This window comes from Pelophylax lessonae, assembly GCF_965119305.1.
Source record: "Pelophylax lessonae genome assembly, chromosome: 4".
Classification (NCBI taxonomy): Eukaryota; Metazoa; Chordata; class Amphibia; order Anura; family Ranidae; genus Pelophylax; species Pelophylax lessonae.
In genome coordinates, this window is record NC_138771.1 from 212394649 (window position 1) to 212417449 (window position 22801).

The following is a 22801-nucleotide window of genomic DNA, read 5'->3' on the forward strand; positions in this document are numbered from 1 at the left end:
TACTAAGTTACTAGTATCCAATTACAACCTGAAAATAGTATATATTATTAATATTTATGTACACATAAATAATTTTTTTGTTATGTTGTATACTAATCATTGTATGTGACTTTTAGAGATATCGGTCTATCCTGGTCTCTCTGGCCCTGAGGAAGCCTTGTGCGAAATGTGTTGGATTGCTGGGGACCCTAAGACCATGTTCCATCAGAGACCCCACGTCATCATCTGATATAAGTTATCAGCATTCCCTTATTGGGAAGTATTTCTACAATGCGATTCTACATGTTTGATGTTTTTTATGTTATATATGGGAACTGCTCCCGTGTATTTTAATATGTACAATAAAACTATTATTTTTTATTTTACATTGTGTTGTCATGGATCCTTCTCCTCCCGTTTAGCCCAAAAAGCCCCATCTTTCCTATTTTTTTGTATATATCTATATAGGGGTATTGGCTTCTCCTACAAGGGTATTTTTTGTCTACTTTTTTTTATAGTTCAGGGCTTACAATGCTGTCATGGTAATGAACTGTTGTACCTGTTGAAAACTGGTAAAAAAGAAAAAAGGTCATGGTGATCCAAAACTTGTTTAATTATGGTATGTGTTGTTTTATTGCATCCTAAATATGTTTTTTTTTTTTTTTGTTTTTTTAGATTGCTTGATTGTATGCTGTTGCTGTCATAAGACCCTGACGGCATGCAAAAGGTGTGTAAGTGATAATAACAGTTATGATTGGTTAATGAGAGACAACTGTTAGATACAACATCAGCTCTGTTTTGTTACATAAATTAAATATATACACATTTCAAGAATTAAGTAAAAGTATTCTTATACAAGTCTAATAAATAACACTAACATAAAGATAGAAAGAATTTATTAATTTAAAATTCTGAATGTCGAAATTCCTATTATTTACAATTGTACAGCAAAAAAACAGCCAAAATTGCTATTTACATTTTTACAGTGAAAGAGCAAATATATACAAATAAATATGTACAAAAATATACACAAGCGCCAGCGCAAACATCTCCAATCAGGCACACAGATGGGACTCTGGCTGGATGAAATTCACAGGATCATTGAAATTACCTGCACCTAAAATAAGAGGAGACATTATTCTACACATTTATTGTACCAGAAACAGCTTGTCTACAAAGATGAAGCCACATTTTATTTCCATCTCTAGAAGTAATGTGGAAGTAATTCAGCAGCCATCCTTTATTGGGTGTTAGACCCATAAAGGCCAATGGTGAAGCATAATAAGTGCTTAGCAAAAGACTTTAACTACTTCAATACAGGGCACTTTCAACCCCTTCCTGCCCAGACCAATTTTCAGCTTTTAGCGCTGTCACACTTTAAATGATAATTCCTCAGTCAGGCAACGCTGTACCCAATCACATTTTTTTATCATTTTTTTTTCACACAAATACAACTTTCTTTTGGTGGTATTTAATCACCACTGGGTTTTTAATTTTTTGCGATATAAGTGAAAAAAGAGCAAACATTTTTTAAAAAAACATTTCGTTTTATTTTTTAATTATAACATTTTGCAAATAAGTAATTTTTTTCATAAATTTGGACCAAAATATATACTACTACATATCTTTGGTTAACATAACCCAAATTAGTGGATATTATTTAGTCTGTGTGAAAGTTATAGAGTCTACAAGCTATTGTGCCAATCAGTGAAAATTGATCACACCTAATCACACCTGATGTACCGACGGCCTATCTCATTTCTTGAGGCACTGAAATGTCAGGACAGTACAAATACCCCCCCCCCAAATGACCCCTTTTTGGAAAGTAGACATTCCAGGGTATTTAGTAAGAGGCATGGTGAGTTTTTTGAAGTTGTAATTTTTTCCCACAATTCTTGGGAAAATGAAGAAATACATTTTTTTTACACAAAATTGTCTTAATAACAAGTTAGTTCTCACACACAGCATATGCATACTTGCAATTACACCCCAAAATACATCTGCTACTCCTCCTGAGTATGGCAATACCACATGTGTGAGAACTTTACACAGTCTGGCCACATACAGAGGCCCAACATGCAAGGAGCACCGTCAGGTGTTCTATGAGCATGAATTACACATTTCCTAACAACCTAACACACTTTTGAAGGCCCTGGAGCACCAATGGAATTACCCACAAAATGACCCAATTTTGGAAAGCAAACGACCCCACTTTTATTTTATGAGCCATTATGAGTCTTTTGAACATGTCATTTTTTTCCACAAGTTTTTGGAAAATGTGGAAAGAAAATGAAAACGCATTGTTTTTTTACACAAAGTTATCCATTTATGAGATATTTCTAACCCATAGCATGTACATAGAAAAAAATTACACCCCAAAATACATTCTGCTACTCCTCCTGAGTATGGCGATACCACATGTGTGAGACTTTTACACAGCCTGGCCACTTAAAGAGGCCCAAAGTCCAAGTAGCACCTTCAGGCGTTCTAGGAGCATAAATTACGCAGCTAATTTCATTACAATCTATCAGACTTTTGAAGGCCCTGGAGCACCAGGACAATAGAAATGCCCACAACAAGGGAAGAAAACACCCCAACACATAATCTATGGGCTGCAAATAGGTACTTAGGTACTCTGATGAGCTGCAGATAGGTACTCAGGTACTCTGAGGGGCTGTAGACAGGTACTTAGGTACACTGATCAGCTTCAGAAAGGTACTCGGATACTCTGATGGGCTGCAGAGAGGTACTTGGGTACTCTGATGGGCTGGTGACAGGTACTTGGGTACTCTGATGACAGGTACTCTGGTACTCTGATGGGCTGATGACAGGTACTTGGGTACTCTTATGGGCTGGTGACAGGTACTTGGGTTCTCTGATGGCCTGGTGACAGGTACTCGGGTACTCTGATGACAGGTACTCAGGTACTCTGATGGGCTGGTGACAGGTACTCTGATGACAGGTATACCTGCATACTTAGATGTGCCTGTTTTAATCATCAACCATGTGAGTGGCTAAATGTTGTACCTTCATTAAATGTAACCATATTGCTACACTTAGAGGCACCTCTCTTCTCTTTTATACTGACATGATGCTACTTGTATATCAAGACATCGCTTGTTTATCAAATCAAGATTTATGAAAAAATGTTGCTTGTACTGCAAATCACTATCAAACCAAGTTACTCTCAACCCAAGGTTTTACTGTATTATAAAAAATTGTATTTTACAATGCTGTCTTTAGGTATACTTTAGGATGATGGTGTCTCTATAAAATCAATTTGTCTTCAAGCTAAATGTCTATTTGAGGGAAACTGTCTGGGTCACAAACTGCATACAAGTTCTATGGCATCTCATTTATTGTGATCCTAGACAAATGTTTATACCCACTAAATTAAAGCCTCCATCTGAAAACTCTTTTGCTTGGTAACAGATTCTCCTAATATCTTATTTATTTCTTGGGTGTCAAATAAGCCAGACTAGAATAAATCTTATATATTTAGTCTTTTATATCCATTTTTATATTTTTATTTGCTTTTATTTTTTATTTTTAGAACATATCTTTATGAACATTACATTGCTCTCACACCTGTATATTGTTTTTTTTAAAGGACAAACAAAGCTTTCTTTTTGTAACAAATATAAAAAAAAAAACTATTTTCTTTTCTGACCTGTATTAGTTAAAAAAAAAACGAGTGTTTCTGTAAATAAAACATTTTATTCTAGAATTCTTATTCCAGATACAAATCACTGCAAAGGTTTTTTTTTTTTTTTTAAATTTTGCAATCTGTTATTACATTAAAATCAGAGAACAATTTGAAAAAGATTTGAATAGTAAGGGTTACTATGATTTTTTAAAAACAAAAAAAAAATAATTTTATAATAAAATTTTAATAATTTAAAAATAATGAGACAAACAATGTTCTCAGCACTACCCTTATTTGTCAAGATGCAAATGCCTAAAAAGAATGTTTATAAAGTGCTGTAGTACTCTGTCCAAATAAAGACCAAGAGCATCAAACTTAACAAATCCTCCACTGGAGCCACCCCAGCGGCGCAGACTGACAGCCTGACCACGGGCAGGACATTCTCCTGAGCTGTCTCCAGTCTTAGACTCCCACACTGGACACCCATTATTGAGTGGAACTTTGTATGTTATTTATTTGTTATTAATAAAACTGTGTTATGCCAGTGGTTGCCTGGTGCCTCTCTCTCCCTTCTCTCTTCTGTTCTAGATTTTTCTTTAATATCTTCATAAATAAGTTCCACAAATAAGGTTGAAAAAGGTCAAAGATCCATCTAGTTTAACCTATGCATATGTGTGTGCATTTGAGCCTCAATAATTCCTATACCTGTGTATATTATATGCTCACTGAGTGAGACATTTAAAAGTGGTTTTAATATTATTAAACCTATGAGCTGATAAAACTGCTTGGATGAGAGAGTTCCACATAAACATTTAAGTTGAGTCCTCTTTCTATTTAATCTTAAACTTTGTTGTCATCTGCAAACACTGAAACTTAACTTTTTATTCTAACCTCAATATAATTAATAAACACAATAAACAGCACTGTCCACAAGACAGAAGCCCAGGCACACCACTCACAACCTTAATGTGCATAACTGTCTAATTACTATTTCTTAGACACCAATAAACCTTGATTTGCAAATTAAACATTTATTAGGTACAGTATTGAATGTTTTAGCAAAAGCCACAGATATTACTTTTACTGGCCTCTATTTAAATTCCTACTCTCTATCAAAATTCTTACCCACTTCCTTATAAAACAATAACATATTGAATGGACGAGAGTGTTTTTAAAAAATACTTGCAGGTTGGTACCTTTATTGCAGACAAATTCTTAAATAAAGTCCCTTACAATTCCCTCAAATACTTTACATACTATTGATGTTAGGCTGACTACTCTGTAGTTTCCCAGTATACACCGCAGCCCTTTTTTGAATAATATTACATTTGCTCTATGCCAATCAGTTTACACCATTACAGACATTAAGGTGTTTTAAAAAAAATATTATAGGGTCTTGGCTATAGCAGAGCCATGTTTCCTGAGAGTTTTGAGGTGTAAGCCACCCGGACCTAGTAATTTATTCTTATTAAAGCTGAGGTTTCGCGAAAAAAGAAATCCTACAGCTTTAGTTACATCACTTACCTGTTATTAAGTATGTCCCACATTGTGCAGGCAACTGGATCATGGAGAAATCCTCACTGAACAGATGCCTGTACTCTTCCTGTCTCTCAACTTTCAACACTGAAATTGTTAACAGCTTCAGGTTTTCAGGCAGAACGGAAGTACAGATGGTCCGACAGGGCACACCTCCTATATTGCGAATAGTTGTATTTATTAAAGACACTGCTTGGAATACAATCTGTGAATAGTGGAGAGTCTGATTAGTCATAGGATTCTCTCCCATAGTCACATATCATGTTATTAGCAGTGTAATCAATGAAGAAACTTTTCTTAATGGAGGAGGAAGGCAGAGGCGTGTTCCTGGTGAACCATCTGTAATGCTGTTCTGCCTGAAGACCCTGAAGAGAAGTTCAGAGACAAGAAGCGGACAGGCATCCTGCAATAAAGATTTCTTCAGGATCCAGCTGCCTGCACAATGTGGGACAAACTTTGTTACAATTAACTGATGTAACTAAAGCTGTAAGGGTTTTTTTTTTTATCCAAAATGTAGTTTTAATTGTTTTCTACTTTGTTTTGAAACCAGTTAAAGGAAGTTAACTTAAAAAAAAAAAAAAAAAAATTCTCTGTTCATAGTTTTGTCAGCTGCCACCTGAAATTTGAATATTTTCAGCCACCTAAACAGTCATTTCCTGGTTCCTGGTGTATTTGGCTTATATTGAACTAGTAACCTAGTGTAAAAGCTTTGTTGTTTGTTTCTGCATACCAATGATGTGCTTATTAACCATTTGGTGACCAGAGCAAAATTTGCTACTTTGTGGTATTTAGGTTTAACTGGTAAAACAGACACTGATTATTTCAAAAGGCAGTACATTTTTATGATACAAGAGTCTGTAAAGGGGCATTCTTCTACCCACTGACCACTAGTTTAGGAGGGGGCATTATTATCAGTGACCACCAATGTAAGAGGTAATTTTACTTTCCATTGACCACCAGTGTAGGAAGTTATTTTTCTTTCTACTGACCACGAATGTAAGATGGGGTACAACATTTTACCATGGACTACCAATGTAAGGGGACATTCTTCTTCCAGCTGACCACTATATAAGGGGGAAATCTTGCTAGTGCTAACCATTGACGTGTAAGGGGACATTATTTTCCCCATTATATCCCACAATAAGGAGGCATTATTTTTTACTCAGACCACCAATGTAAGGAGGCAAATTTCATCCCACTCCCCCCAAATAAGAGAGCATTCTTTTTCCTTGAAAACACTAGTGCAAGGATATTCTTCTCAACAACGTCCACCAGTAAAAGGTCTCATGCACACTGGGGTTTTTCTAAAAACTTTTATCCTGGCAGGAGAAAAGCAGCTTCAAAAATGAACCTAAGCCATGTTTTGGCAAGTGCATTTAGGTGCAACAAACGATTGGGCATTGATTAATTTAATTGGCCTGAATAATCATTTATTCTGGTCTTTGAAATCAACAAATGCTTAAGTTCAAAATGTGTCTAGTGCTTAGATGCGCTTAGATGCCAAAACACTCCTCTCTTGAATGCACAAATAATAGGGGTTTTCTACTTCTAAACCCCCCTGGTTTTTAAACAAAATTTATTGGATATTTAAAAAATTTTTAACAAATAAAAAACTGAAAAATTGGGCGTGCAAAATTATTCAGCCCCCTTAAGTTAATACTTTGTAGCGCCACCTTTTGCTGCGATTACAGCTGTTGGGGTATGTCTCTATCAGTTTTGCACATCGAGAGACTGAAATTTTTGCCCATTCCTCCTTGCAAAACAGCTCAAGCTCAGTGAGGTTGGATGGAGAGCGTTTGTGAACAGCAGTTTTCAGTTCTTTCCACAGATTCTTGATTGGATTCAGGTCTAGACTTTGACTTGGCCATTCTAACACCTGGATATGTTTATTTGTGAACCATTCCATTGTAGATTTTGCTTTATGTTTTGGATCATTGTCTTGTTGGAAGACAAATCTCTGTCCCAGTCTCAGGTCTTTTGCAGACTCCATCAGATTTTCTTCCAGAATGGTCTTGTATTTGGCTCCATCCATCTTCCCATCAATTTTAACCATCTTCCCTGTCCCTGCTGAAGAAAAGTAGGCCCAAACCATGATGCTACCACCACCATGTTTGACAGTGGGGATGGTGTGTTGAGGGTGATGAGCTGTGTTGCTTTTACACCAAACATAAGGTTTTGCGTTGTTGCCAAAAAGTTTGATTCTGGTTTCATCTGACCAGAGCACCTTCTTCCACATGTTTGGTGTGTCTCCCAGGTGGCTTGTGGCAAACTTTAAACGACACCTTTTATGGATATCTTTAAGAAATGGCTTTCTTCTTGCCACTCTTCCATAAAGGCCAGATTTGTGCAGTATACGACTGATTGTTGTCCTATGGACAGAGTCTCCCACCTCAGCTGCAGATCTCTGCAGTTCATCCAGAGTGATCATGGGCCTCTTGGCTGCATCTCTGATCAGTCTTCTCCTTGTATGAGCTGAAAGTTTAGAGGGACTGCCAGGTCTTCGTAGATTTGCAGTGGTCTGATACTCCTTCCATTTCAATATTATCGCTTGCACAGTGCTCCTTGGGATGTTTAAAGCTTGGGAAATCTTTTTGTATCCAAATCTGGCTTTTAAACTTCAGTATCTCGGACCTGCCTGGTGTGTTCCTTGTTCTTCATGATGCTCTCACATCATGTGATTACACACAGGTGGATTCTATTTATCATCATTAGTCATTTAGGTCAACATTGGATCATTCAGAGATCCTCACTGAACTTCTGGAGAGAGTTTGCTGCACTGAAAGTAAAGGGGCTGAATAATTTTGCATGCCCAATTTTTCAGTTTTTTATTTGTTAACAAAGTTTGAAATATCCAATAAATATCGTTACACTTCATGATTGTGTCCCACTTGTTGTTGATTCTTCACAAAAAATTACTACAGTTTGAAGCCTGAAATGTGGCAAAAGGTCGCAAAGTTCAAGAATACTTTCGCAAGGCACTGTATGTGTGCATAGATACACAGGCTCACATGGAGGGGCATTTAGGGGCAAAAAAAAGGGTCAACACCTGTAAAACAGGCATTTTGGAACTGGAGTGTGCATGAGGCCTGAGGGGGTATTTTCCCTCTCACTGACCACAATTTTAAGAGGCCATTTTTTCTTCCCCCTAACCACCTATGTGTGGTGACTCTGCCACAAGCTTAAGTACCCCAATTCCAAATGAAGCATTTGGCTACCAAAGTGAAGCACCCTCAGAAGAGCTCTGCTCAATTCATTGCCAGGTTCGGCTTAAAGGTCCACTATTACATATTGCCATTCTCAGCTTTAAGTATGTGGGAAGGGCTGAAGATTTTTTAAGGTTGCTGTCCATCTAGCCTACCAGGTTCTACATTTTTGGTGCTGCTGTTTCAGGGTATCCTTTTTCTCTAACCCTCTCTCTGGACACTTTTTGCAAAATACAATTAACAGAGTGGATATCTGTCATTCAGTCAGCATTTGGGTGCAGCCTTTGAGTGCAGCTATACAGTAGATCAAATCCCCAGCAGAAAGGCCGCAAGCAAGTTTAAAATGTTGTGGTTACCTATGCTATGGGATCTTGCAGTCACTTAAAGATTAAGAACTCATGCACACAGGACATTTAAAAAACGCCAGCGCTGCTGTCAGGAAAAAGTAGCGTTTACATAGAATTTATACATAATATACTCCTAATTTGTATGTTTATTTGAAGTATTATCTAGTTTTTTTCTGTTTTTACAATCTTTGGTGAGGAAAAGTAATCAAATGTTTAGCTCAGGGTCTATGCCACATGTACAATACTTTTTTTCAGGGAAGGTTAGGAGGAGGCCATCAAGACCTATGCTATGGGATCTTGCAGTCACTTAAAGGTTAAGAGATCATGCACACAGGATGTTTAAAAAACGCCAGCCCTGCTGTCAGGAAAGAGCAGCGTTAAAAACCCTCTTTTGGAGGCATTTTTTGAATAGTGTTTATGAGCGTTTATGCAAGTTTTTCCGCGTTTTTGAGAGTTAGTGCTTTTAAGCTTTTTTACAGTAAACACACTCCCAAAAATGTAAAAATGCCTAAAAACACTAAATGCAGCTAAATGTGGCTAAAATCTTGTTACAGCATTTAGCCACGTTTAGCAGCGTTTTTTGGCTTTTTGCGTTTGCTTTTTGCGTTTTTACAGCGAAACAGCCTCTGCTCCTGGACACACTGGCAGTTTTTTTTTTTTCTTACTGCCCTTAAATTCTTATGTCTTCAAAATCCTCTGAAAGTTTATGTGTGCATGGACACATAAGCTAACATGTTGAAGAGTTCAGAGGCAGTACAAAAAAATAACACCGGGCCCCCCTTAAAGCTGCTGCAAAAACATCCTGTGTGCATGAGCCCTAAGTGCTCTTGCACACAGGATGTTTAAAAAAGGCCAGCACTGCTGTCAGGTAGAAAGTGTTAAAAACACGCTATTAACCACATTTTTAATTTGTTTATTTGCGTTTTTCCGCGTTTTTGTGTTTTTAAACATTTTTACAGTAAACACACTCCCTAAAATGTAAAAATGCCTAAAAATGCCAAACATGGCTGAACAGTATTTAGCCACGTTTAGCAGCATTTTTTTGTCATTTTGTGTTTTTACAGCCAGCCTCTGCTTCTGGAATAGACAGAATTGAAAAAAGAAAAACAGGTACAAACTAATTCTGCAATGCAGAATGAAAATATTTCTGCACCATTGTTCTTATCATTTACACATACACATGTGAGGCAGGCTAGTTCACACTATTGCATGGCAGGAAAGTGCGCACAATCCCATGAGTTCTTGACGAGGAGAGAAACCAAATGCTATTTAGCAGACATGTGGGGTGCCATTATTTCTTAATTAAAAGAAGAGGGGGAATCGGCGCTCGTTTCACTGGGAGTTCAGAATCTAAATTATATATATATATATATATATATATATATATATATATATATATATATATGACTAAAAATGTAAATGATTCTGCAGATAAATATAGCACATACTCCTAGCTTGCTTACCCTTGATAAAGTCACGTGTGAGTGACGCAACGCGTCGGGAGGAGACGGTTGACGTCACTTCCGGTCTACGGCTGAGACCGGAAGTATCGGATCTGTACTGCATCGGCGGCTGCTTATCTACTCTTACTTAGCTGTGAGTTTTTACTTGCTTTTTTTAAATAAAACACCCTTACAAACTTCACTATGAGTACCTGTCTATCTCTCCGAGTGACTGGAAGATTATTGGGAGTGTCTGGAGAAATATTGCCCATTAGCAAAAAGAGGCGGCCAACATTCAATAAGAACAGAGGATATCCCAGAGGCCCCAATAGAAGCTCCCACCCTTGGAGGAAGATTACATTACCCCAGCCCAGTGATTGTTATCACAAAACGCCTTTAAAGGTGTTTTTGGAGGTGAGTGGCCATTACACCTATTAGAGGATATAGCTCACTTCTGGTGACACACTTTGGAGTTTCACAAAAGTCAGCTGAATATTGTGAAGAATCCCAAAAGTCGCCTGGTGACAGTACAGAATTGGCTGCCTGTTTCATTCATTCATTTATTGATATATTTTATATCTACATACACCCCCCCCCCCCACGTCTTATAGCCCATTGGTAGCGCATTGGCCTTTCCTCCATTATTATTTCTTAATGCATCAACAAAATGCCTGCAGTTTCCGATGTGCAAAACCTCATGGCCCTGCAGCACCATGCATTTCCATGCAGCGTGATTTTTTGATAAGGCTTTGGGACTTCTTTTCCCGTGTTTCTTCAGGTAGGGCAGCCCACTGAAATAAATGGGCTGCCTTACCCACAGAATCCAGCCCACACAAGTGTGAACCGGGCCTTAATGTGGTTTTAATGACAGGTCTGCTGTTTTCACATAGGCGTGTGCAGGGGATGTGCCAGATGTGCCTGGGCACACCCTAATCACTATGCTGCAGGATGGAGAGTGGGGAAAGGGGCTAGTAAATATCTAATTTACTGGTGCCTTCCTTTTCCAAATGAACATTGTGAACACAAATAGATTTACTATGCTTCAGTTTGTGAATGAACAGGAAGCCGCTCAGCACAGAGCAATTCCCATTCATTCACTGTCCAGTGCAGCTGAGGTTGCAGAGAAAGGCATGTGTGTTTGAGCTTTGGGGTGCACACCCTAATGCAATAGGCTGCGCACACCTATGTGTTTTCATGGGTGCCGACAAGCACATGGTGTATATAAAAAGCTCCCAAAATACAGTAGATAGTTAAATTACACTCTTTACTAGCAAACTATGACCCAACTTTCCCTTATGTAACTGATAACAAGCAAAATATGGACTCTGCTGTAGTATAGCCCTGAAAGTAAAATACAAATACTGTATTTCAAATGTAGAGGTTAAGAATTTTCAGAAAAGGCAAAAGGATAATACAGTCAAGCTAAAAATGGATAACATCTTTTGATCTTTTAGGCCACACAAGTTATAAATGGTTTCAATCCCAAGTACAGTTGTTTGAAGAATAGTTAAGAATATTATGATTGATTACAAGCAAAAATGTCAAAATTGTTAGAATTCCTTTTCTGTTTTGGATAGTGTAGGGTCTGGTAAACCCCTTTGTCAGTTTTTTTTGTCTTTTTTTTTTTTTTTTTTTGGGTTTTTGCTGTGTCCCTTGATCTCATGAAGACATAAGCAGAAGTTAGAAATAATCCTTCTAAAGTGAGAGAAAATTACTCTTAGGCAGTTGTCGCTGCAAGTGGTACCTCCATGGGAAACATTACTATTTTTCACACTATTCCTCCACTTTTTCCCTCAAATTAAGTCATATTGCTTTGCACAGTTTTGTCTGCAAAGAGCTTTGGGACCTGTCTGTACTGTCTGGCAGGTTGACTGCATTACAAGACAGGTTGAACAAAATTGCAAATCCTTTGGCAAGTAAGACAAATCATATGTTTGTACTTGTAGGCAGTGTTCTTTAGATTTAGTAATGCCTAGTCAGGGTCCATAAGTTTTGCAGAGTATTGGGCGGGATGTAGTTTCTAACCCTGGGTCTACACTTAGTGGTGACCAGCACTTGCTGATTGCACAGCCCCTATGGTATGAGTGCTAACTAGTGTTCAGGGCTCCACCCTCTCCAGGAGACCATGTGGCTGCAAGGGAGCAGCCAGAGGTGTATGCGTGCACCAGGGTTTGAGCAAATTGGAGGTTCAGACAGAAGCCAGAAATAGAGGGCCAGAGCAATGGCACTGCAACACAAATCTAGGAGTCTCAACGAGTACATGCATCAGAGAAATGCCTAATAACCCATGCAAGGGTAACTTGGAGGCCCCCAGATCCCGCACCCCCCCCCCCATGTGAATGGATATCGGGTACATCAACCCCTACCCATTCATGAAAAAAGTGTAAGAAAAAAAATAAAGACAAAAGCCAATTTTGGATAAGTCCTTCATTAAAAAAGAAAAAAAAGAAAATTGTGTCGCCCGCCCGAAAAATAGAAAAAAAAAAAAAGAAGCTCCTGCTCCTTCGGACTCTTCCAGCTGTATGAGCTGTTTTGAGTTTGACAGCTCTTTTATAGGGATCTGACATCATGAGCTGCCCCACAATGCATTGCTCATGTGCAGTGAATAAATTATATGACGTCATTAATTTATTCACTGTACCAGAGCAGTGCATTGTGGGGGGGGGGCTCATGACATCAGATCCCTATAAAAGATCTGTCAAACTCAAAACAGCTCATAGCGCGGGAAGAGTCCGAAGAAGCAGGAGCCTCTTTTTTCTTTCTATTTTTCGGGCAGGCGGGCGGGCAACGTGATCATTGGGGGGACACTATTTTTTTATTTTTATTTTTTAATAAAGGACTTGTCCAAAACTGGATTTTGTCTTCATTTTTTTATACACTTTTTTGGTGAATGGGTAGGGGTACGATGTACTCGATATCCATTCACATGGGGGGGCAGAATCTGGGGGCCCCCTTGTTAAAGGGGGCTTCCAGATTCTGATAAGCCTCTCCACTGTAGACCACCACAACCACAGCCCAGGGTTGTGGGGAAGAGACCCCTGTCCCCATCAACATAGGGGCAAGGTGCTTTGGGGTGGGGGGGTACCCACCCCCCCATGTTGAGGGCATGTGGCCTAGTATGGTTCAGGAGGGGGGGGGGCTCGCTTGCCCCCACCCCCATCCTGGACAGCCAGGCTGTGTGGTCGGATAAAGGTCTGGTATGGATAGTAGGGGGAACCCCACACCGTTTTTTAAATTTTTTTATCTGTATTGCCAGGAGCCAACAATACATTACAGCCACAAGCAAGTTTAAATTAAATTTTTTCCTTTAGAAATGTCAGTATTGCTGCAAAAGGCTACATATATTGCACAAATGCGTCACTTTACAGGCACATTAAGCCCCCCCCCCCCCCCCGGGCACAATATTTAAAGGAATTTTTCATTTTTATTGTTTCATTTTAAGCATTATTAAAATTACTGCTCCTGTAAAAACTATAGTTTAAAAAAAATTTTGCATTGATTCATGTTCCCCAGGGCAGTACCCAGGTCCCCATACACTTTTTTTGGGCCAATAACTTGCATTTAAGCCTTTAAAATTAGAACTTTTGATTTTTCATGTTCGTGTCCCATAGACTTTAATGGAGTTTGCATGTTCGCTAGAACATTTCCCCTGTTCAAGATGTTCTGGCGCGAACCGAACAGGGGGTGTTCAACTCATTACTAATAATCACCAGTGTTTCAATTTTTTATTTTACGTACGTGAACTCCTTGCACTCATTTCCATTTAGCCCAAACTTTTCAGTTTTGGATGGGGTTTGGAAGGAATAAACCCCTGTCAGTTTATTTTTTGCTATCTGTGCCCTGTTAAAGGGAGTTCCCTTCACCGCATTTGCCAGAGATAAAACAAAAAAGTAAAGCAATCATCTAAAAAGTTAAGGAAGCTCCTCTCGATAAGACAAATGTCACCAAACTGGGTGTCTCAACTGAGCGCAAAAAACTTGACAAGGGTTCTAAATCTGACATCTTTCTATCCAAAACTGAAAACAAATTTGTCTCTCCATGATATACACCTTAACTTATAGTTTTTAAATTATATGGAATGTTCACATAAAACTTTAAAGAAGAGATAAGAGATCTGTGAGACTAGGATCATGACTGCGAGACCCCCACTGGCGGGTGACAGAGAGACCCCAATGGTGGGTGACAGGAAGCAGCAGTGGTGAGAGCAGGCTGAGGACCAGACTCCACTGACAGGCATGTGAGAGGCAGTGGGGATAGTGAATGAACGGAGCTGCGGATAGTGGAATCAACTAATGCTGGGCTGGGCTGATCAGCTGATCGAGGGAGCCAGCTCTGATCTGAGAGGGATCTGACAGGGGGAAACCCAAGGGCGGGACTGATTGGGAGAGGCAGCGGTGAGGGGGCCTTGGAGTGACAGGGGGACAGGGGCAAGTGGTAGGCACAGCCTGAAAAGAGAAAGGCTGACAGGGGGAGGCTGCAGGAACTGACAAGCAGACCAGGAGTGACCAAGCAGGTGGACTCGTGGTACCTTAGTGACTGGGAGTACCTTTGTGACTGGAAGTACCTTAGTACCTGGGAGTATCATTGTGACTGGGAGTACCTTTGTGACTGGGAGTACCTTAGTATCTGTGACTGGGAGTACCTTAGTACCTTGTGACTGGGAGTACCTTAGTACCTGTGACTGGGAGTACCTTAGTACCCGTGACTGGGAGTACCTTTGTGACTGGGAGTATCGTTGTGACTGGGAGTACCTTTGTGACTGGTAGTACCTTAGAACCTGTGACTGGGAGTACCTTAGTACCTTGTGACTGGGAGTACCTTAGTACCTGTGACTGGGAGTACCTTTGTGACTGGGAGTACCTTAGTACCTGGGAGTATTGGTGTGACTGGGAGTACCTTTGTGACTGGAAGTACATTTGTGACTGAGAGTACCTTAGTACCTGTGACTGGGAGTACCTTGTGACTGGGAGTACCTTAGTACCTGTAAATGGCAGTACCTTTGTGACCTGGAGTACCTTTGTGACTGGGAGTACCCTTATGACTGGGAGTACCTTTGTGACTGGGAGTACCTTAGTACCTGGGAGTATCCTTGTGACTGGGAGCACCTTAGCACTGAGTGCTGAGAGTGACACGGGGTACAGAGAGTGACACTCGGTGCTGAGAGTTGAGTGGGGCCTTAAGAGTGTGCTGGCTGCTGAGTGTGAATGGAATGTGGGGCACTGACTGGGGCGCTGACTAGGATGTGAGGTGCTGAGTGTGATGCTGAGTGGAATGCGGGGTGCTGAGAGCGATGCTGAGGGGGATGCAGGGTCCTGAGAGTGACACAGGTGGCTGAGAGGGCTCTGGGTGCTGATAGTGACGCAGGTGGCTGAGAGGGCTCTGGGTGCAGAGAGTGACGCAGGTGGCTGAGAGAGAGCTGGGTGCTGAGAGTGACACAGGTGGCTGAAAGTGTGCTTGGTGCTAAGAGTGACGCTGAGAGGGAGATGGGGTGCTGAGAGTGATGCTAAGTGAGATGCGGGGTGTTGAGAGTGACGCTGAGTGGGACGTGGAGTGTTGAGAGTGAGGCAGCTGGCTGAGAGTGACGCTAAGTGGGATGCGGAGTGCTGAGAGTTAGACTGAGCGGGACGTGGGGTGCTGAGAGTGACGTGGAGGGTGAAGCGGTGAGTGATGCAGGGTGCTGTGAGTGACGCATGGTGCTGTGAGTCACGAGTGAAGCTGAGAGTGACGCAGGCTGCTGAGAGTGACGCGGGGTGCTGAGAGTGACGCGGAATGCTGAGAGTGACACGGGGTACTGAGAGTAACGCGGGGTGCTCAGAGTGAATGTGAAGTAATAGGAATAGGTATAGTATCAAGGGAGCTTGGAGTAGTGTAGGTAACAAATAGCAGGTCGTTATCCTTATTATCCCCATTGGAATAGAGGGCAAAAATGTCCAACAGGTTTGGGGATGCCACACAATGCACATCTTGCTCCATGTATGTGTTCCTTGATGAACCAATCAAGGGTGAACACTGCTGTGTGAGTGACTTGTTTCTCTGGAAGCTCAGATCCTGGATCTAGAAAACAAGGTGGAAACACTGCGCAGCATCAACAACCTGGAAAGGAGCTTGGACATTACCCAGCAGGTGCTGGCAGGGGCAGCGTAGAGGAGGGTGGAGACAGAGGCAAAGAAAGAGGGGTAGAGGGAAGAGTGCTTGGGAGGCCAGTCCTGAGTTGGTACACCCCAATAAGTATGTCAAGTTGCATGATGTTGGGGATATAAGCTCATAAATGGCAGTGCTGGAGCAGGTGCCCTCTCCTAGCTGCCAGGGGAGTGATGGCTCCGGTAAGGAGGGGGGCAGAGATGCAGGAAAGGTTAGACAAGCTATGGTAGTGGGGGACTCAATTATTAGGTGGACAGATGACAAAGTAAAAGGAAGATGGAGAGTCCTAAAAAACGATTTCAGGGAATTAAGGAATAAATTGAGGAGAAGGACCTCCAAGGTGGTTTTCTCTGAAATACTACCTGTGCCTCGAGCCACACTGGAGAGGCAGAAGGAGCTTAGGGAATTGAACAAGTGGCTGAGGAACTGGTGCAGGAAGGAGGGTTTCAGGTTCATGGAGAACTGGGCTGACTTCTCAGTCGGTTACTGGCTCTTTAGTAAGGACTGGCTGCACATTAATGGGGATGGTACAGCTCTACTGGGAAGAAATGTGGCCACAAAGGTGGAGGGGCTTTTAAACTAGGTGTTGGGGGAGAGGGTTCAAAGGCAGTACCAGTCAGCAGTGAGCATGAGAAAACCTAATGAGAAATCAATATCCACTCATACAGTACTGAGAGGAGTATACACAAATGCCAGGAGCCTAGCAAACAAAATGGAAGAACTGAAACTGTTAGTACATGAGGGGGATCTGGACTTTGTGGGGGTTGCAGAAACTTGGTTCAACACCTCACATGACTGGATGGCAAATATTCAAGGAGTGACATTGTGGAAGGGATGAGTGAGGTGGTGTAATTCATGTGTGTAGAACTCCACAGGGAAGATGTAAGGGGGAAAGTAATAGTGGGAGTATGTTATAGACCCCCCAACCTGAGGGAGGAGGTGGAGTTGGAACTTCTATCACAGATAGGAATGCCAGCAAAGCAGGGAAGTGTCATCATAATGGGGGACTTCAATTATCCCGATATTGATTGGGAAGTTGGGACAGCTCACTCATTAAAGGCCTGTTAATTCATTAATGTCTTACAGGACAACTTCATGTCTCAATTGATTGATTCTCCTACTAGAAAGAATGCATTGCTAGATCTACTACTCACCAACGATCCAAGTCTAATCTCAGATGTGGCAATACGGGACAACTTGGGATCTAGCGATCACAGGATGATCACATTTGGCATAAATCATAGGAAAACAAGGCATGAGGGGAGCACAAGAACCCTAAACTTCAGAAGAGAAAACTTTTCTGAGCTGTGCTCAATACTAGAGAGCATCAATTAGGACCTAACCCTAGAAACATTGAACAGGGAGGAGAAATTGGAATGCTTTAGAAACATATTAAAAAAGGTATCACACAGTGTATTCCAATGGCAAATAAATACAAGGTCAAACCGGGGTGGCTAAATCGTAAAGTAAAAATTCTTATTAGAGAAAAAAAATGCCCTTTAAGAAATATAAAATGGAGAGGGCACTGTCAGCTTTCCAACAATATAAGGAATGTAACAAGAAAAGTAAAAATGAAATCAGGGTGGCTAAAAAGGTCTACGAGAGACACATAGCAGAGGAGAGTAAGATAAACCCAAATAAATTATTTAGATGTATTAATAGTAAAAAGCGAGGTCAGATCATGTTGCACACATAAATAACGATGAAGGGAGGATGGTTACAAATGACACACAGAAGGCAACTGTACTAAATGCTTTTCTTCTCTTCAGTTTCTACACAAGAAAAGGAGGGGTATACTGACCACGACAGTATTGTTAGCAATAGGCAGGGCAATAACTTCACATCAGGACATAGAAATCTTACAGAATGACCTGAACAAAATAACAGAGTGGGCAACAACATGGCAAATTAGGTTTAATGTGGAGAAATGTAAGGTAATGCACTTGGAGGCTAAAAAAAAAAAAAAAAAAAAAAAAATGCAAACTACTCACTAGGGGGGTAACCTCTGGGGAAATCAAGGATGAAGAAAGATCTGGGGGTCATAGTGGAAGATAGACTAAGCAATAGCATGAAATGTCAAGCTGCAGCTGCCAAAGCGGGCAGAATATTAGCATGCATAAAGAAGGGGATATATTCCCGAGATAAAACTATAATCCTGCCACTTTATAAAACTCTGATCCGCCCATATCTGGAGTATTCTGTCCAGTTATGGTCACCAATCCTCAGAAGGGAAATGCTGGAACTGGAGAGAGTCCAAAGAAGGGCAACTAAACTAATTAGGGGATTGGAAGACCTTAATTACGAGGAGTGGTTACAAGCGCTTAACTTATTCTCCCTGGAGAAAAAACGCCCGCGAGGGGACATGATAGAGATTTACAAATACCTCAATGGCAATCCCATAGGAAATAAACTACTTAGTCTAAGAGAGTGTAAGAGGACACGTGGCCACACAATGAGATTAGAGGAGAAGCGGTTTAACCTTAAGCTGCGTATAGGGTTTTTCACTGTCAGGGCGGGGAGAATGTGGAACTCTCTTCCACAACTGGTGGTATCAGCGGGGAGTATCAATACTTTTAAGAGACTCTTGGACATGCATCTCAAAGAACACAATATTCAGGGATATGGGAAATCAATATCGTCACTGACACACACACACACACACACACACACACCTACACGGGTTGAACTGGATGGACTGTTGTCTTTATTCAACCTTAACTACTATGTAACTATGTAGCTATGATAGACTTTGATACTTTAGGAAAAGCGTGAAATAATATTTGCTCACACTATAATGAGAAGACAGAACCCTCCCACTTTTGTGGATTTTATTGTATAGAAAAAATGAAATCACTTTCTACCATCATTTGAATTGATTTGACATCACTCTCTCAACTGCGTACAGTTTTTTTACACGCAATGACTGGAAAGGGTGAAAATGTCATGGACAAACAATTTTATAATGACTACTTGCCATTTTTAAAGGGGCAGAGTCGGGTCCTTCGTGCATCAGGAATTGCTGACCATCCCTGTAAGAGAAAAATTTGCATAAGTTTTATATTATAACAAATTTAAAATCATACATTTTAGATATAAAGACAAATAGGTAAATAAAGCAAACAAACAGGATGATTTTGAGAGCTAGAGAATTTAAGTATGTGTATGTATATATATGTATATATATATATATATATATATATATATATATATATATATATATATACACACACGCACACACACACACACACTTATATATATATATATATATACATACAAACAGGACCACTAATAAGGAAGTACAACTGATCTTGTTGTACTGGGCCCAGTCCTCATCAGCTAAACAGGGGGGCCCAGGGCAGCTTTATTGGTAATATCTGCCCAAATTAATACATTTTTACTAGGCTACGCCCCGTGCTCCTACTTGCTTACAAGGGCCCAATCATGGCAACAGAGGGGCCACGGAGCTGGGAGAAGAGGAGGGACTTTTTTCCATTTTCGGGGCATAGGTGAATAAAGTCAGTGCTGCTGTTCCACTGCACCTTGGGGGAGTGGAGGTGGGGTTGGGGGCCCCGTTAGGAAGCCTTTACAGGGCCCCATGATTTCTAACAGCAGCCCTGTATATATATATATATATATAGTTCATCTGTAGTGGTCATTGAATGAGAGGAGAGATTTGAAAAGTTAGCAGATCAACTCTATGACTCCAGATGTGTCTTGAGTTATAGTTTGGGTAATTTGGATACATTGTGGGGAATTTATCAAAACTGGAGCAGGTAGAATCTGAAGCAGCTGTGCATGGCAACCAATCAGTTTCTCTCTTCAGCTTATTCAGTTACACTTTAAAAATGAAAAATAAAAGCTTATTGGTTGCTATGCACAGCTGCTCCAGATTCTGTCTACTCCAGTATTGATACATTCCACTCATTATGTTTCAAAAGTTAAAATATACAGCTCTGAATACAAAACTTAACGCCCTGAACATAGAAGCAGGATGAAGTTGTCTGTGGTGGCAATAGCTATAATCCAGAAAGACAGGGAAAGATATGAAGGGTGACGATTCAATTTACATTTTATGTAATTAAAGGCACATATATGATTTCACTTTTAAGAGCTTTGCATAGCATTGGCCTACATAAAAAATGTAGGGTTTTTTAATATAATTTACCTCCTAAAATAAATGTGCCTAGTTGGCTCTGATAAACACAAGATAATAAAAAAAAATTGTATAAAAGTAGTGTAAAAAATCAAGTATAACCTACCTCAATGCATAAACAAGGTGAAATCTCTGAATACGGCAGTGTAACAGATTTGGTTGCATTTTCCTTTCTAATCTGTAACACAAAAACATATAAATGGCAATACAGTTTTTTCCATTTAAATATAACATGTATGGTCTTTTAAAAGGCAGATAAACAGTAAGTTATTCAAAGGGTTAATTATATTGGGGTCAGACACAGCTTTCTTGCCCTTCTTTTCATATTCTGCTTAGATTAAAAATAATGCAGTTGTAGGGATTTGAAAGCAGATCCTTTTCACAGGTATCTTTTTTGCAAAATACATAACTGCTGGGGGCAACTTTCTAAGACCTCGTGGGATGGAGTTACTAAAATTGAATAGTGCTAAATCTGGTGCAGCTGTGCATGATAGTCAAACAGCTTCTAACTTCAGCTTGTTCAATTAAACTTAAATATTAATCGACCCCTTCAAGTCCTGGGACCAAATTTTAACTCTTAACCTCTTTTCAGTCAAGGCACCTTTTAAATATTTGGAAAATCTCAAGGCACCCTTAAAATTTATGGACCTCTTGAGGCACCCCATTCTTAAATGTAAAAAAAACTATTCTAATAGCTTTACATAATGCAGCAACATTCACACATGCAGGACACCCAACATTAGAGGGGATTTTTTTTACAAAGCAATTACACTTTTGCACACTGGTACTGACTAGTATTCCAATGTTTCTCTTCTCCCTCAATTTTCTACATCAGTCAGCTAATGTGACCTCAGTGATGAAGAAGAGGGGCAGAAAAGGGTCAAACAATGATGCCATGCAGGCGACTGACATCCTCCTTATCAACTGATGAAATCATTGGTTGGATGATGTCATTGGTTGTTAGGATGATGGTGGCTAAAATATCATAATGGTGCATAATGAAAATCCATGGCTTTGTGTAATTAAAATGCAAGCTTGATCAACCTGTTGGCTTGTTTACAATATTTTTGAAATTTTGAGGCATTTTGCCAAGGCACCCCTAAAGAAACCTCAAAGCACCCCAAAAGTGCCTGGGCACCCTGGTTGAAAAAGGCTGTTCTAACTGGCCCTACCGTGTTTTGTTAGCACTAGCTTTGTGCACACATTGCATTTTGCACATACTAAAATACTGTATCATCCATGTGTCCTCTACATCCACTTTTCAGTTTTGGTATCAATTAGTTGAGCTTCTACTTGAGCTATTGTCCATGATAAAAAAAGAAGAAATTGTACATTACTATATAAACAATTTCCATCCCACAGATTAAATAAATGAATATCAAGGATTGTGCTTTGAATATAAGGAAGATGGTATCCATTCCCACATTACACCAGCCTCTCTTACTAAATGTGGTCTCCTTTCTCTGTTTGGCGGTTTTCACTCTAGCACTCTATATATGTGCATAGAGGAATAAAGTAAGGTAGAACAGTCTTTTAGTTTGAAGCTCAAGCAAGTTTTATCTTTTTTTTTATTTATTTATTAAGTTGTCTTTCAATGCATTTTCTTGACATTAATGTAAACAATGTGATCTGTGCTGCCGTGCTTTACAATCACTGATGCCTATTGTACAAAAATACTTATCGCTAATCTCTTCATCAACTCCAGCTATAACTGTGCTTTGCATGCAAGGGCCTCACCGTGGCCAAAATAATGTTACATCTGCTCTGAATTATGTTTTATTAGTGACTTTAAAGACAATAAAAACAATTTTTCAAAAGTACAACTATTACCATAACATATCATACTTACTATTGCATGAGCTCCAATGTCATGACAGACAAAATGTTTCTTACAAAGGCGTACATTGTAATCATAGCCCTCAAGAAAATTTGAAACACGGACAGTTATAATTTTATTCTCCTTGTTGACCATGTGATCTAGTTTTCCAGCTGAAAGATGAAAGAAAGATATTTGTTATTCAATACTTTTTTCTTCTTTTTTTTTTTTTTTTTCTTGCTTGTTGTTTTATATGTGTTACTTTGCATTTGCATACATTTGTTACTCTTGAGCTTGAAAATGTATAAATCCTAATTGGACACTAACAACTTTGTGACGGGTGTAATTACTGGTTTTGGTAGCTTCATATCTAGAAAAATATTGAAGCTTAGTCTGATATTTTTTGAGGTTACTTAGAGAGTAAAGACGTTAGAACAGCTTATTTGTAATTTACTATCCTGTTAGTGATTTGGAAAGAAATTAACCAAATGCATCCAATATATGTATCCTTTTTGGTACTTATTTAAAAATTGGTAGT

The 22801-nt window shown here is 39.8% G+C and overlaps 1 protein-coding gene across 1 annotated transcript in view; it reads right to left on the bottom strand.

Moving 5' to 3' along the window:
- Positions 1-22801, bottom strand: part of IL17REL (interleukin 17 receptor E like) — a 130586-nt gene that overhangs the window by 97783 nt on the left and 10002 nt on the right. Inside the window, exons 4-6 of the mRNA XM_082254768.1 lie at positions 22297-22436; positions 20554-20625; positions 19269-19323 (exon numbers count right to left, since the gene is read on the bottom strand). Of these exons, the coding sequence (XP_082110894.1) occupies positions 19269-19323; positions 20554-20625; positions 22297-22436 (267 nt within the window). The remainder of the gene's footprint in view (positions 1-19268; positions 19324-20553; positions 20626-22296; positions 22437-22801) is intronic.